This window comes from Schistocerca serialis, chromosome 2, assembly GCF_023864345.2.
Source record: "Schistocerca serialis cubense isolate TAMUIC-IGC-003099 chromosome 2, iqSchSeri2.2, whole genome shotgun sequence".
Taxonomy (NCBI): domain Eukaryota; kingdom Metazoa; phylum Arthropoda; class Insecta; order Orthoptera; family Acrididae; genus Schistocerca; species Schistocerca serialis.
The window spans coordinates 945,970,431-945,988,566 of NC_064639.1; the positions used below are offsets into that span (position 1 = coordinate 945,970,431).

General features: G+C 39.8%; 1 protein-coding gene across 2 annotated transcripts in view; it reads right to left on the bottom strand.

Moving 5' to 3' along the window:
* Positions 1-17,909, bottom strand: part of LOC126458318 (telomere attrition and p53 response 1 protein) — a 35,691-nt gene extending 17,782 nt beyond the window's left edge. The window contains exons 1-4 of one of the 2 annotated variants that reach the window (XM_050095270.1): positions 17,563-17,909; positions 17,371-17,442; positions 16,992-17,160; positions 985-1,145 (exon numbers count right to left, since the gene is read on the bottom strand). In XM_050095270.1, coding sequence (XP_049951227.1) covers positions 985-1,145; positions 16,992-17,160; positions 17,371-17,442; positions 17,563-17,758 — 598 coding nt within the window. In that variant the 5' untranslated portion in view covers positions 17,759-17,909. Of the gene's footprint in view, positions 1-980; positions 1,146-16,991; positions 17,161-17,370; positions 17,443-17,562 lie in introns of both variants that reach the window. The other variant, XM_050095271.1, reaches the window with a different exon arrangement.
* Positions 17,910-18,136: the final 227 nt, after the last annotated feature.

Consider the following 18,136-nt stretch of genomic DNA (forward strand, 5'->3'; position numbering starts at 1 on the left):
AAGAAGAAGAAGAAGAAACTTGGGGAAAAAAATCAAGAGGACAATATACAGTATGGTGCAGGGTGCTACTGAGTGACTAAAAATAAAAAATTAAGCATATATTAAGTGAGTTGCAGTCTTTGAAACTTTAGAAGCTGTTACTGAACACTTGCATTTTCGGTTCCATTTTTCCCTAAATCTCTGAAACCACTTAGATTAGAGTATTCAAATTTTCAGGGAGTAATAACATAGATATCCTAAGTCTGCTGAACTAAAAGAAGAACATAATGTTATGTATAATTAACATTACTTAGGATAATGTACAAGAAGTACACCGTATTTTAACCGCGTATTTAACAAATTGTATTTCCGAAAGCAGTGGCTGAAATGCAATTATTGTAGTTCAGTAGACTCAGAACATACAGTTTAATGTCCTGTAAAAGTTTCATGTCATTGGCTACAGAGATTCCTGAAATACAGAGAAGCCAAGTCACTAAACTTAAGTGTCAGGATAGGACGTTCCAACTCTCCTTAAGCTCAAGTTCTGTTGGACAACAATGGAAAAGAAATGGCCACACACTCTTTCCAGCAATCATCCTTGCATTTACCTAACGTGACTTTCAAAAACTTTGCAATGTCTAAACAATAATGGAAATGGAGGGATCTGATGCCTGACCATCCCAACAGTGTTGTCAGTTTCTTAACCAATGTGCCCTCTTGACAACCCATGCATTTTTCTTCAGCCCCCTTCAGGTAGAGAACTATCTCTCTGAAGAGACTTTCAAAGTTGTGACTGCCAATCATTGGTGGTAACTCAAACTTTTGTATGTACTTATCAATCTGGTGCCAAATGGTAAATAAATGCTTTCTTCTATTTTATGGCAAAAACTCATCCTCCAATATTGTCACCAGATGGTCACAAATGAAAACTTATGTATTTTTTTAAGAAAACCAGGAACAAAATTTTAAGATGATGAAGAGATAGTATAAAGATCACATACTCACTAGCGAAAGTTATTGCTTCCCTAAATGTACGCATATTGTCATCAGAATAGACACTGTTACAATGATTGCTGCTGATATGGAATTCGTGGTGTTGTGCATCCATCTGGAAACCAGCTGGAGAACCATGTCGCTCGATCAGAGTTCTGGGACGTGGGGAAGACCTGCATATAAAATAGATTAAAAAGAAATTAATCAAAACCAATTTTGAGAATAAAAAGTAATAATCTCTTTAATGCTTAGCAGATCAACATTCATTCAGTTTAAATGCACATTGTTTAATTCATTTAAGCCAAGGCTAGATAACATGTTTGTACAGAAGGACAGAGTAGATAAACACTTATGTTGCCCTGTAACAGACACCCTGAGCATACTTTTACCGTGTGCGCCTGATTTAAGGGCAGTTGTGGTCATTAGTAAAGACAGGAAACGAGAAGGCTGTATTTTTTGAGTCTGCATCCATATGAACATGTGCTGTTCTTGTTAAGAAAAAGGAGGAGGGGTAAAAAAAGTGGAGGGAAATGGATTTTTGTGTTAAGATACAATAAAGGAGAAAGATTTATACATGAATATGATTGGCACAGTACTGAAAAGACAAGCCAGCAAAACAAAAACAACATGTACACAGTACAATGTTTGATGAAGACGTAAGTGATAAACATTTCAACTTGCTCCGAGTTAGGCTTTGCCTTGAGGACTTCTGTATTAGGCTTAGCTCAGTTTAATTATACACTGCTGACAGTTATGCGACTGACTTCTGCAAGGGCTGTTTGCAGATATGCCTGCAGCTTTTTGATGCTGATATACTAGATCTGTTTTGCAGAAGAGCTGATTGTTCCACTCCACCGTATTACCTGGTAATAAAATAAAGTAAGACATACAATTCAAAATACATTTCGTAATGTTCTGAGCTTGTCTTCAATCTGTAAAAGTTTAATACCTAGGAAGAGTAACAATGAGACATTAAATGAACAATCATTTCATTAAATAGCAAATTATTAAGGTCAACTTTCAAGCTCTCAAGTGGTATGTTTATGACTGTAGGGTTCACAGACAAAATTCATCTATGCACTTAAGTCAATGAGTCATCAAAAATAGAAGTCATTTAAGTAAACCTATTCCTGCAATTGGCATATCTTATCTTTCATCTATATAAAGAAGCAGCCATACTGAAGTGCAGGTGTTCAAGTATGTTGCACCAATTAACATCTTATTTGAACACCAGTTTTCAGCCAGTAAACCATAGAATCTACCATTACAAAATTAGTTTTCTAATTTGCACTGAAGTGCTTAACAGCCATTAAAAAGCAGTGTCATAATTAAAACAATAAGCATACTTTTTGTCACTATCTTTGAGAACACAATACTTTAGCAAATAAAAAGATGTACTCTGTAATAATAATAATACAAAACAAAATTTAAAAGGGGAAACATTGGAACTTCAGTGATCTCAGTCAAAAGAAAATTTACAGCAACAACAAATGCTGAAAAAAGCAATTCTTTATATCAAAGTTCTTCATTTACGTAAGAGTCAACAAAAGACTGGAAAACAATTTCTGTATGAAAGGATATGGAGAGGAGAAAAGAAGCATAGTCAATACAAGCAATGAGGCTATATCCATCACACATTCAGGTGCAAAATAAAGAGACCTTAACACATATGTGGTGGATGAAGAAGATGGGTAAAACGCGCGCGCGCAATTCTTTATATCAAAGTTCTACACACACACACACACACACACACACACACACACACACACACACACACACACACACACACAGCTACATGGTGGATTTTATTTCCATTTAAAAATAAAAATAAACAATGCTACCAAGATATCAAGTTGGCATTATTTAATCATTAATGTATGTTGCTTTGGCAAATGATACCTTCACAACTTATTGCACTTGCGCATTGGTTTGCGTGTGCTTTCTGGTAACTGCCTTGCTGCCTAAACTGATGACATGTACGGTTATCCACAGAAAATTTATGTTCTGTTTTATACTCTTACTGTTTCAATGCGCATTGTCACATCCTCCTGAAGGCATTCCAAACAATTTAGTTTAACTTAAAATATGTTATCAGACATCAATCTTTTGAAACATACTCTCATTTCTCATTAATAATTTTATGTCTCAATTAAGATTATCTTTTTACTAATAGAGTAAAGTGTAAATAACCCAATTTCAACTAGATAAACAAAATGAAATCAATGTAACTAAGTTAAACAAGTAAGGTACTCAATGACCACTATATCCAGCAATCAACTGGTATGCAACAGTTGAGAAATACAAAGAAATAAGAACTCATTGCAGAGTAGTTTTCTATTATTTCCCTATTGATTTCTACCCAATTTATTATTTAAGGTCCTCAAAACTGGAAACCACTTCATATCCTCCCCTGGTGCTGTCAACTCTTGCTAAATCAGGCACCTGCCTTACAGCTTCCTGATATGATCATAATTTAGTTCCCTATAGCACTTGCAGGTGAAATTAACTTTGGCCTACTCATCAATCACAGCAGTTATGATCAAGCTACTGGCAGAAATTAAGGATAGGTTAGGAGATTCCAATGCTATGTAAATAAGAGTTGTAATAGACTCAAACGAAAGTACAAAACCCTCAGATACAGCTAGAAGCAGCTCAGTGGACAAGATAGCTCTCAAATGAGTGGCAAAGGGAACTTAAAACTATTCAACTTGAACAGATTATTGGCTGCCTGTCGGTCAACAGGAGAAAATCACACTATTCAAGACCGAAACAGCCGAGAAAGAGAAGGGGGAGACCTTTTTTAAAACAATCTCCCAGATACATTTCACCTTTTTCTAAGGCATCATCAGTGGGTTATTTCTTTGCGTTTTTGGTTGGCATCTGCATTTCTTCTCATTTGGTCACATGCTGGAGGTTGGTCTACCGTTTTGTCTCCAAAACATAAGCATGTTTTTATGTTCTGAACTTTTTCTTCCTTTTTCCTCTTGTTTGCCCTTACTGTTATGATGCACTAGAAGTCTTCCGTCACTAGTTATCGATATTTGATCAAAAACCGTCTTTTCAAGACTTAACTACTATGAGTTCCCTATGTGTCTCCACACATACATCAAACAATAAGGGCAAACAAGATGAAAAATTGGAAGAAAAAAGTTCAGCTTCTGTTTTGGAAATAGTGCCATAGAGCAACTTCCAGCATATGACCATATAAGTGGTAATGCAGATGCCAACCAAAAACGTTAAAACCTATCCCACTGGTGGCTTAAAGTGAAAAATGTAAAATGTGTCTGCGGAAAAAAGTACAGTGCAGCAGGAAAAGGCAGTTTTTATGTACAAAGCAAATATTTCTGTGCTTGCTGCAGAGGATGACCGTGAAAACAAACTTTTTTTATTACATTATCTGACCAGCAGCACAGATGACAGAGGTTCCGCTGTAGTCATACTTTTGAGGTATCGCTGAAATATTTGTTAATGAAGTTGTCACAACAAATGAATCTCAAGTACTTCATTTTCTTAAATTCTAAAATATTTTCACCATTCCTTAAAGATGTATGTTGACACTGATTGAGCAAGGGATATGTTGATAGTGGTTGAGTAGAACTCAATCTCAAAATACATTTCAAATAATAATTTGATATACATATCAGGTGTTTTTTAAAATTTTTCTTGATGGGAAAAGAACTGTTCACAATGATCCTAATGAACTAGGCATCCATGTTACATGCATATGAAGTTTCAGGAATTGTTTGGAGATATTTAGAACCTGGGTGGTCCAATATCTGTCTTTTTAACTCGGTATCATACATTCGTTCAATGATTTACATTTGCAGTATGTGATTTAAATAACTGACATACACAGTTTTCAGCACAGCACAAATTACTAAATCTACTTCGACATGCCATCACCAAAATTATATGCCAAAATTCAGTATACAACTTTGTCAGGATGGCTATATATTCTCAAAAATCAATGCCTCACATGTTTCATGAATGCATTTCTTTTATTCTGCCACAGGAATTTCTTGATCTGGTTTAGCACTTAAATGCATACTAAGTATTTCACATATGCACCACAATCAGCACAAGAGACACTGATCTTTTTTTCTTAGAGTCATCAGTCATCTTGCAGTTTGATTCCTCTAGTAAATTACCAGCATCAGATTCCACACTATAATCAGAAAAATCCTTTGGTAGCTCAATTTTAAAAATTCAGAGGGAAGGCATTTTATTCCTTCTTCCTTAGGTGATACAACTTAGAACGCTCTGTTACACCCCACCTAATGCTGGATCCCCCATTTTTTTTTGGAGGGGGGGGGGGGGCACAGTCTTCTGACTGGTTTGATGCGCCATGCCACAAACCTCTCCAGTGCCAACCTCGTCATCTCCCAAGAAGTAGCACTTGCAACCTACATCCTCAATTATTTGCTGGATGTATCCCAATCTCTGCCTTCCTATAGAGCTTTAGCACTCTGCAGTTCCCCCTACTACCATGGAAGTCATTGCCTGATGTCTTAATAGACCTATCACAGTGTCCCCCTTCTGGTCAGTCTTTTCCACATACTCTCTTTTTTCCTCAGATTCTGTGTAGGGCCACCTCATTCCTTACCTTATCAGTTCACCTAATTTTCAACATTCATCTGTAGCACCACATCTCAAATTCTACAATTCTCTTCAGTTCCAATTTTCCCACACTCCAGGTTTCACTGCCACACAATGCTGAGCTGCAAACGTACACTCTCAGAAATTTCTTCCTCAAATTAAGGCCTATGTTCAAAACTAATAGACTTCTCTTGGCCAGAAATACCCTTTTTGCCGGCGTTAGTCTGCTTAGGTAGCAGAATTCCTTAACTTCATTTACTGCCTGATCATCAATCCTGATAAGTTTCTCGCTATTCTCATTTCTGATACTTCTGATTACTTTCATCTTTCTTCGATTTAATCTCAATCCATATTCTGTATTTATTAGATCGTTCATTCCATTCAGCGGATTACATAATAATTCTTCATCATCACTCAGGATAGCAATGTCATCAGGCGAATATTACCAATGATATCCTTTCACCTTGAATTTTAAATCCACTCTTGTACATTTCTTTTACTTCATCAGTGCTTCTTCAATGTACAGATTGAACAGCAGGGGCAGAAGACTACATCCCTGTCTCATACCCTTTTTAGCTTAGCTCTATTTTTCTCAGAATTTTGAACAGCTTGCACCATTTTACACTTTTTTTCCAGGTCGACAATTCCTATGAATGTGTCTTTATTTTTCCTTTCATCTTGCTTCCATTATCAACTGCGATCTCAGCACTGCCTCTCTGGTGCCTTTACCTATTCTAAAGCCAGCACGTCCTCAATTTTCTTTTCCATTCTTCTGTATATTATTCTTGTCAGCAACTTGGATGCGCTAGCTGTTAAACTGATTGTGCAATAATTCTTACACTTTTTAGTGCTTGCAGTCTACGGAATTGTGTAGATGATATTTTTCCGAAAGTCGGATGGTGTATCACCAGACTCCTACATTGAATCTTCATTTTGCTGCCACTTCCCCAACGACTTTAGAAATTCTGATGGAATGTTATCTATCCCCTCTGCCTTATTCGACCTTAAGTCCTCCAAAGCTCCTTTAAATTCTGATTCTAATACTGGATCACCTACCTCTTCTAAACTGACTCCTGTTTCTTCTTCTATCACATCAGACAAATCTTTCCCTTATTGAGGCTTTAAACGTATTTTTTCTACCTATCCGCTCTCTCCTCTACATTTAACATTGGAATTCCCATTGCACTCCAATGCTGTGACACTTGCTTTTAATTTCACTGAAGGTTATTTTGACTTTCCTATATGTTGAGTCAGTCCTTCCAACAATAATTTCTTTTTCAATTTCTCCACATTTTTCCATGCAGCCAATTTGTCTTAGTTTCCCTGCACTTCCTATTTACTTCATTCATCACCAACTTTTATTTCTCTATACCCGAGTTTCCTGGAACATTTTTGTACTTCCTGCTTTCATCGACCAACTGAAGTATATCTTCTGTTACCCAAGGTTTCTACGCAGTTACCTTCTTTGTACCTATGTTTTCCTTTCCAACTTCTGTTAGAGCTGTTTTTAGAGATGTCCATTCCTCTTCAGCTGTACTGCCTACTGAGCTATTCCTTATTGCTGTATCTATAGCCTTAGAGAACCTCAAGCGTATTTTGTCAGTCCTTAGTACTTCGGTATCCGCTTCCTTGCATATTGATTCTTCCTGACTAACGTCTTAAACTTCAGCCCACTCTTCATCACTACCATGTTGTGATCTGAGTCTGTATCAGGTCTTGGGTAAGCATTACAATCCAGTATCTGATTTTGGAATCTCTGTCTCATCATGATGTAATTTGTAAGCTAACTGAAATCTTCATCACTGGGCCTTTTCCAAGTATACCACCTCCTCTTGTCTCTTGTGACTCTTGAACAGAATGTTTATCATCACTAACTGAAATTTATTATGGAACTCAAGTCTTTCTCTTCTCTCATTCATTGTCCCGAGCCCATATTTTCCTGCAACCTTTTCTTCTACTCCCCCTACAATTACATTACAGTCCCCAATGACCATTAGCTTTTCATCTCCCTTTACGTACTGTATTACACTTTCAGTATCCTCATATACTTTCTCTAGCTCTTCATCTTCAGCTTCAGCTTGCGACGTCGGCATCTATACCCGAACTATCACTGTCAATGTTAGTTTAGTATCAATTCTGATAAGAACAATCCTATCACTGAACTGTTCACAGTAACACTCTCTTTGCCCTACCTCCCTATTTGTAACGAAACCTATTGCCGTTTTACCATTTTCTGCTGCTGTTGATATTTCTTTAAACTCGTCTGATCACAAATCCTCGTCTTTTTCCATTTCATTTCATAGCTCTCTCTTTCCAGATTTTCTAGCTTCCCTACCACATTCAATCTTCTGAGACTCCATGCACCAACTCTTAGAACATTAGCCTTTCGTTCATTACTGAATCTTTTCCTCTTTGTCACCTACCCCTGGGCAATCCCCTCCCGGAGATCCAAATGTAGACTACTCCGCAATCTTTTGGCATTGGAAAGACCATCATGACACTTTTTCAATTACAGGCCACATGTGCTGTGGATACACATTACGTGTCTTTAATGCAGTGGTTTCCATTGTCTTTTGCATCCTCATGCCATTGATCATTGCTGATTTTTCCACCTTTAGGGGCAGTTTCCCACTCCTAGGACAAGAGAGTGCCCCCGAATCTCTATCTGCTCTTCCACCCTCTTTGACAAGGCCATTGGCAGAAGGATGGTGACTTCTTATGCCGAAAGTCTTCGACCGCCAATAATGATTATTAATCAAAATTTAAGCTGTTACAGTTTTGAACATGGGATCGAAGACGTTTTGATTACTAACCAAAGACACTATGTCAAGATATTTCTTTCACCACCACCGCCACCGCCACCCAGGTCCTCCCCTCATAGAGGCCATCAATATACTCTTTCAATCCAGCCTCCTTGTACTTAACAGTGGAATTCTCACCCTCACAATACCAAGAGGGTGGGAGGTACTTTGGCCCACACTGTAAAAAATATTTTGATCTACTCAGTTACTGTACATTTTAAAATGTTGAAAGAAATATTTATTGTTTTTATGAATCCTTCTACAGATTCCATAAATGTTTATATTTTTCAGCTGAACTTAACCCAAAAATTTAATTTTAGTAGTAGATGTCACTTTCTACAATGAAAGACATATTCAATTTTTTCATGTTCAGGACCTTCCTCACACATCTATATCTCGTTAAATACTGTCATGAGTAAAAGTGAACAACTAAATAATTTTAAATTTTGCAATTTCTCTTAAACTTCAGTCCACTCTTAATAACCACTGAATTGTGGCGCAGATCTATATCTGGTCCTGCGTATGCCTTACAAACACATAACTGATTCGGATTCTATGTCAAACCATGACATAACACAACTGGAATCTTCCCAAGTCTTCATCAAGCATACCAACTACCCTCCTTAGCCATTCCTACTACCATGCCTATATTCTCCTGTAACACTCTTTTGTTTCTTCCCCACTAACCCCCATGATTATTAGGCTATCATCATCTTTTACATAGTGCATTGCCCGTTCAATAGCCTCGTAGTTCCTGCTCTCTTTTCATCTTTTATCTGTGAAGTTGGCACATATACCTGAACTACTGTTGTTGGCATTTGTTTGCTGTCCATTCTGATGAGAACAACCCTGTCACTGAGCAGTTCACAATAACTCGCCCTCTGCCCCACCTTTCAATTCATAACGAATCCTACCACCATTATACAGTTTTCTGTTGCTGCTGATATTACCCTATATTTGTCTGGCCAAAAATCATTTACCTCCTCACCACTTCACTGGTCGCCACTCCCTACCACTTTCAAGTCTTAGAATTTTACTCTTTTCTTGGATTTTAAATATTTTTAACACTTTTTCCATTTACAGACCACATGTCCTGAGCATACACACTGAGTGCTTTTAATGTACTCATTTCCACTGCATTCTGCTGCTCCATTCCATCAGTCACTGCTGATCCTTCGGCCAGTAAGGGGCACTTTCTGGCCTCAAATGTAAGAGTGTGCACTGAATCTATGTCTGCTTCTGCACCCCCTTTCGACAAGCCTGTTGACATAATAAGGGTGACTCGTACCAAAAAGTCTTTTGCAGCCATTGCTGCTGGTTTTTATTCAAAATTAACGAATTGGCTGAGTCTGAAACCAGGACCCACAACATTTTACTTAGTAGTCAAAGACACTACCCCTAGGTCACACTTACATAGCAGTGAAACAAATGGTTGTGGTGATTTGTTATCACAGTAACTAACTTCATCTGCCATCTGACATTTCAGTGACAACTGGGGCCATCGGACAGGTAGTTCTGTTGCTCTCTTCACTTCTGACAGCTACACGCACTTAATCACTCAAATGGGAATCACTGAAGTAACACCACACACCATAAGGTGGCTTGTAGATGTAGATCAGCCTCTCTGAATGGGCCTACACTAGTTGAATAAGTGATCTTGTATTAACAGCCTTCTACACAAAACGCTTATTTTATTTTATTGCTACGACTTGTTTCCATTTATCTAGATAATCTTTGGGTCTACATATAAAACAAAAAGAAACCTCTTTTTTCATCACTGTACTCTGTGTAATTCGGCCAAAACCAGTCATATCAAAATATGTGATCCAAAGAGTGCTTTGCTGAAAAAATTATTTTAGCTTCATTTGGCCCGTACACAGTCCAATTTATAATTGTTATCTCCTTTAAGAATAATAGGGGTGAATTGCACTAATGTTAGTGTCTTGTCATTTCTGCTAGGGAGAGGGACCCCACTTCGTGTAACACCACTCCCAACAGCTCTTATCTCTCTTCAAAGTCCTCCACCTCTCAAACCCCTGCTTGGAAAACACACTCAGGAACATCATCCTAGAAGCCAGCTGTGAACTTGAGTTCCATGCCACATACCACCTGAAAAAAACTGTCCACAGTGCTAGTGCAACACCTAAGAAGTGGGGTCCCTCTCCCTATCCCTCACAAACACCAACCACAACAGCACCTTCAACAAACCCACCTCATAGCCAACAAACCTAGCCTAGCCACCCTACTCAGTCTCCAAATCCCAGCACATACCCCACACAGACCAAATCTCAACTACAACCACAGTCAAATGCCACATATCACCAGTCCCAATTCAGTTCTAACTCATCCAAATCCCTCTCTCCTCCAGAGACATCTGTTCTATCAAAAGGCTTAACCTTTAGCCCCACGCCTAAATTCAACCACACTGCTCTCGTTAATGATCTCCTCTCATTCACCCAGAACCTCAACTGGAAATATCACTTCACCCAAACACAGTCCCCAAATACTAAACCCAGTGTTGAACCCTGTCTAGAACGGTTTCGACCGCCTTCCCAAAGGGATCCTCCTCCCCTCCCCCAAAACTATCCCTTGCAGACATTTCAGGAATTCCTCACATCCAGTGTTGTCTCCCAGTCCTTCTTGAAGAAAATCCCGACAACCCCCAACATCACCCCAACTGAATCCTGTGCCATTAAGGAGCTGAAAACAGACCGCTCTATTGTCATCCTCCTGGCGGATAAAGGCTCCACAACTGTGGTACTTGACCGTGTGGAGCATGTGGCAGAAGGACTGCGTCAACTCTCCGACACCTCAACCTACAAAGCTGTTACCCAGGATCCCATTCCCTCGATCCAGACTGAGCTGCTGAAAATCCTAAAAATCTAAGGCCCCTCACAAGGCCTCACAACGGCTTCCATAGACCTACTCACTCCACCTGAGCCACTTACCCCTACCTTCTACCTATTACCCAAAATCCACAAAGAGAACCATCCTGGCCATCCAATTGTGGCAGGCTTCAAAGCCCCAGCAGAACGTATCTAGCTCTGGTAGACCAACACCTCCAACCTATCACCTGCAGACTCCCATCCTACATCAAAGACACAGACCACTGCCTAGAATGGCTCAAATCCATTCCCACTCCCCTCCCACCTGAAACCCTTCTTGTCACCATAGATGCTACATCCATTTACACAAACATCTCACATACCCTTGGTGTGTCTGCCCTTGAATACTACCTCTCCCAACGCCCACCCAAAGATCTTCCAAAAACCTCGATATTTATCACACTTACCAACTTCATCCTCACCCATAATTACTTCACTTTTGAAGGCCAGACCTACAAACAAATCGGGGGAATGGCCATGGGAACCAGGATGGCTCCGCCTTATGCCAACCTCTTCATGGGCCGCATGGAGGAGGCTTCCCTGAAGACCCAACAGCTGCTTCCCCTGGCCTGGTATAGGTTTATATATGACATCTTTGTGGTCTGGACTCATGGTGAAGAAACACTCCTTAATTTCCTCCATAACCTAAGCTCCTTTTCGAATCTGAATTTCACCTGGTCCTTCTCCAAAACCCAAGCCACCTTCCTGGATGATGACCTTCATCTTGTTGAAGCTCACATCCACACCTCCGTCCACATCAAACCCACAAACAAACAACAGTACCTTCACTTTGATAGCTGGCATTCATTCCACATCAAACGTTCCCTTCCCTACAGCCTAGGTATTCATGGCAAACGTATCTGCTCCAGTGACGGAGCCCTCAACAATTACACCAATAACCTGACCAGTGCTTTCCTCCCCCGCAACTATCCGGCAGACCTTGTCCACAAACAGATCCCCCGAGCAATACATTCCTCCCCGTCCAACAACAATGTTCCTACCCCCAGACCACACAGAAGCATCCCCCTTGTCACCCAATATTATCCTGGCCTCGAATACATCAACAAATTACTCTGTCAGGGATATGACTTTCTCAAGTCAAGCCCTGAAATGAGATCATCCCTTGACAATATTCTCCCCACACCACCCAGAGTTGCCTTTCATCGCCCCCCCCCCCCCCCTCCATCCTCCATAACATCCTTGTTAAACCCTACAATATACCCAGACCACCTTCTCTACCCAGCGGTTCCTATTCCTGTAACCGACCCCGCTGCAAAACCTGCCCCATGCATCCCCCCCCCCCCCACAACCACCTACTCCAGTCCCGCTACTGGTAAAACACACAATTCAAGGCAGGGCCACATGTGAAACAACACTTGTCATTTATCAGCTGACATGCCTGCACTGCACAGCCTTTTACATCGGCATGACTGGCTGAGCGCATGAACGGGCACAGATGAACTGTCCGCCTAGGAGATGTCCAATACCCAGTAGCAGAGCATACCGTCCAACATAATTCAAGGGACCTAGGAACCTGCTACAACGTGCATGCCATTTGGCTTCTCCCACCCAACACCAGTCCCTCGGAACTGCGGAGATGGGAACTTGCTCTCCTCCTTTTTCCCTCTCCTCTTTAGCCATTCACGCATCTTTTCATCCTATGTAGTTGTGTTATCTTTATACTATATACTTCTTTATGCATACTCTTTGGTTTGAAGCTGGCACAGTACTTAACAGTAGAATATCTTTGGCTTCCCTCTGACAACCATGCCTCCATCCCTGCTACCACCCCCTGTTTACCTTTCCCTGTTGCTTCATAACCTGGGTTGTGAGTAACTGAATCCACTTTCCCTTCTTCCCTTTTTTCTCCTTTCTCCTCCCTGATGAAGGAACAAAGTTCCGAAAGCTAGGAATGTAAATACACACACACACACACACACACACACACACACACACACACACACACACACACACACCAACAACCTGACAACAGTTTTGGCATCCCGCAACTACCCTCCCGACCTGGTACAGAAGCAAATAACCAGAGCCACTTCCTCATCCTCTCAAACCCAGAACCTCCCACAGAAGAACCACAAAAGTGCGCCACTTGTGACAGGATACTTTCCGGAACTGGATCAGATTCTGAATGTGGCTCTCCAGCAGGGATACGACTTCCTCAAATCCTGCCCTGAAATGAGATCCATCCTTCATGAAATCCTCCCCACTCCACCAAGAGTGTCTTTCCGCCGTCCACCTAACCTTCGTAACCTCTTAGTTCATCCCTATGAAATCCCCAAACCACCTTCCCTACCCTCTGGCTCCTACCCTTGTAACCGCCCCCGGTGTAAACCCTGTCCCATGCACCCTCCCACCACCACCTACTCCAGTCCTGTAACCCGGAAGGTGTACACGATCAAAGGCAGAGCCACGTGTGAAAGCACCCACGTGATCTACCAACTGACCTGCCTACACTGTGATGCATTCTATGTGGGAATGACCAGCAACAAACTGTCCATTCGCATGAATGGACACAGGCAGACAGTGTTTGTTGGTAATGAGGATCACCCTGTGGCTAAACATGCCTTGGTGCACGGCCAGCACATCTTGGCACAGTGTTACACCGTCCGGGTTATCTGGATACTTCCCACTAACACCAACCTATCCGAACTCCGGAGATGGGAACTTGCTCTTCAATATATCCTCTCTTCCCGTTATCCACCAGGCCTCAATCTCCGCTAATTTCAAGCTGCCGCCACTCATACCTCACCTGTCATTCAACAACATCTTTGCCTATGCACTTCTGCCTCGACTGACATCTCTTCGCAAACTCTTTGTCTTTAAATATGTCTGCTTGTGTGTGTGTGTGTGTGTGTGTGTGTGTGTGTGTGTGTGTGCGCGCGCGCGAGCGAGTGTATACCCGTCCTTTTTCCCCCTAAGGTAAGTCTTTCCGCTCCCGGGATTGGAATGACTCCTTACCCTCTCCCTTAAAACCCACATCCTTTCGTCTTTCCCTTTCCCTCCCTCTTTCCTGATGAGGCAACAGTTTGTTGCGAAAGCTTGAATTTTGTGTGTATGTTTGTGTGTCTGTCGACCTGCCAGCACTTTCATTTGGTAAGTCACATCATCTTTGCTTTTAGATATATTTTTCCTACGTGGAATGTTTCCCTCTATTATAACTAATATATATATATATATATATATATATATATATATATATATATATATATATATATATACACACACACACACACACACACACACTTCACAACAATAATGTCATTCAAGAGCTCACTGTTCTTCATGTGTATTGGGGATACAATTAGCTTGTGTTAGAAATTCTTAATACAATAATTTAGCTGCTAACACTGAAGTACTATTATTAGATTTAAGTCAAAATACAATACTCAATTCTTGTCGGAGAATTGTCTCCTGATGTAGTTTGGGTACAATTTACATCAGCTGTAAACTAAAAGAATTATTTACTACTACTACTACTACTATTATTACTACTACTACACGCCTGTCTACAAACAGAAAGAAGAAGACTTTGTATCTTCAAAGTCCTTCTCATGAGGACCAAATGTAAGTGTCCCACCACTTGTATGACAGAAACACATTTAACAATATTTGGTGATATTTTTTCCACCAACTGAACACAGATCACATTCTGTCTCTCTACTGGTTCACCGTGCCTGTTCAGGATTTATCTAGTACTTCATTACAGCGTTGCACTACTCCATCCATTTATTTCCATTCACTGATTCGTCATGTTCTGTAGAAATCATCATAGATGAGGCCCTTTAGGGAAGTGGAACAAACCAAGATACAACTTAACAAAAGTTAAACATATCACAAACTTAAGCTGTACATACACTTCACTATTTCCACTCATGGTAGCTAAATTTAACGTACGAAACTTAATGTACGCCATGATTTGTTCCATATCCCAGAAGGTTCTCACTAAGATTTTTCAAGCATAATGAAGGAATGAACAAAAGAGTGTTCAATAGATCAAATCATCAGTGAGTACAGTCACACAATTAATAAGCACAGGTTAATTGTATCCAAGGAAAATTCAGTTAGGAAAACTACTCATTCTGATAAAAAGTCAATGGACTGTGCTTATCTCCAGCAAGAAAAATGCCTACTACTGCTGATACACACTAATAACAGGAGTAGACACACTACTTAGCTTTGAGAACTGATAGTTCCTTCATTGGGAAGGAGAGATGAGCTGGTTAAAAAAAGGACAAGTGACACACACCCTAGAATGGGAGAGACCCAACTTTACACATTAATAGAAACGAGAAACTGTCTATAAATTTTTCCTGTATTAAGCTGCTGTATTGTATTTGCCCCTGCATTACCTGCAATAATCAAAATAAATTTAAGAGAATGGCTGCTGCTTTCTTATACTAAGCAGCTTCCGTTTATCACAAAAACACCTACCTTAATATTAAAATGACTACTCTGGTAATTATCTGACAACATTCGTAACTACTTACAGTAACATATTTATACTTCTTTAGAATTAAAATTTGTCTATTGTTTTGCTCATACGAGTCCGCACATTTGAATCTAGATAATCAAGAACACGGTGAACCAAATAAGTTTTTATTTTCTCTTGCTTTGTTTCTGCACTCAGCCCACCTGCAAAGACTTTTTGCCAGCAAAACCATATAGAAAGGTGCAATTCCACACAGAGTACTTTCAAGTTTAATGAAACATGTTTATTTTTAGCACAAAAAAATCTTTAAATTACAAATGTTCTGGAAAGTGATCAGCACTTACAATGCATCTAACAGGTATTAAAAAGAATTTACTTACGGAGGAAAAACAATGTCAATGTTTACTTCTCAAAAGCAAGCTAAATATTTATTTTCATGGCATTTTCCTGTAAAATAATTCCATAAGCCAAGAGTGTGTTTAAATATGAAAACTGAACTAATATATTTCAAGTTACGAACTGATGCACCATTTTGAATTTATAACAAAATGAAGCAAACCATTTTTTCTTATGTAAATATTTCAAACTCTGAAAGAAAATTGTATATAGTTTACTTTTGTGTCTTTGGAGAGTCTATTTGATCACAATACAGTCTTCCACCACATAATTCACAAAAATAAACTGTTAAAGAATTTTCAGTTTTAACAATGAATGTGATGACTGATACAATTCAAGAGCTCATTTGTCAATAGGAGATGATCCTTTACCGAAATAAACAAATAAAATAACTCTCTGTAGAACATAAATCAGTAAGATTTGCTTGACACTGGGCTTATTTTGAACACGAATTTTGCTAATACACTTACATCCACAGGTAACGCTCCGAACTGTTACGTATGGGGCATTTGTAAACGTGGCTATCAGCAATTCGGGTATCAGAAGTAGCTTGTCGATTTTGTGTCTCTCAAACGAAAATAAATTACAAAAATACAGAGAATCCACGATTAACTGTGGCCTCCATTATTTCCACGAACACATCAGTTAACACCTATTTAATGCTGCAAAACGAAACTGTAGTTGAGTAGCAAGCGTGACCTGCCACAAATTACAGTAAACATCTGCATGACAAAAAAGTCACAGATTAGAAACATATGAATTACCTTTGTTAAGATTATGGCTATACCAGATGCTCCAACTGCACAATCACTGCCAAGGCCAAGTACTGTTCGATTACAAACAACTATACGTTCCAGCACTCACCAAAACACTTGGCAAACATAAGAAACTCACCTATGATGTGGTCGAGGTGGAGTTGGCTTTCCAGCCAGATAAGAAAGTAGATCCTCCCGTCTTATTTTGTGTCGCATTTTCCGAACCCAGCTCAACAATTCCTTGTTTCGTCTCTGATAACCGCACTGAATTCCAAGTTCACTAGTCCGCCTTATTCCTTCCGTTGAATCTGCAAATTTACGATTTTACAAAAGACAGGTTCACATAAAGGCGTCAGTTATTGTCTTACTTAATCTTTGATAGATGTGACATACCGCTCAGAAGTCTTGATTCACATTATTTTTCTACAACGAACATACATGAGCTATACATAGTAAAAGAATACAAGGTCAGCCATGTATGTTGACATTCGGCTCATCGGCATCCATGTTTTCATTACCTTTGTACAAATTTGTCACCGTACCAGCGGCGGTTTGGAAAGGTATCCATAACGAAAGGCCTTGCTGACGTTCTGAAAACAACACAGGAAAATTATTGTGGGTGGCTCGACAATCAATAACACGCCACACAAAATGGAAGGATGCACCACTCCTATCTTAGCAACAGTGATCAATATTGACATCACAATCACCTCTATAAAGTTGCGCTATTGCAGTTGCGCTGTTTTGAAAAGTCACCCACAGTTTCTGGTGAGTTTGTTCCCTCTCCCTCTGAAGCTGTCCTTCGTAGTCGGGTTCACTTTCAACATGTTGTATACACTGCTCCTCCCAATTGGTAATGAACATATCTAACAGCGGGTCATCTTCGCGATCTCTGTCTTCGTTCATTGTATTACGGACCTCAAAATCAAATACACGACACAGCCTCCCCCGTTTCTTGTAATGGCTTGCTTTGGAATGCTTCCAGCTGATGGCACAGATGAATCACATCACCTTCCATGTATTCTGTCTGTTTCTTTCGTCACTTCTACAGACGAGAACTACCAAAGATATAGTTGCCATTAATTTCTGGAGTTTAAATCGCAGCTGACGCTGTTGAAAAGTTATCTTTGGTATCCGGATGAATGCAATTTCTTCTAATATTTCCATCTCTACAGAAGGAAATAGGTTTAACTATGGTATTTTTCTAACGTAAAAGTATATTTTAAAATATAATCCAACAAATTCGCAAAAAGGTAGTAGCTTTTATTTCAATGCTTTATCGAG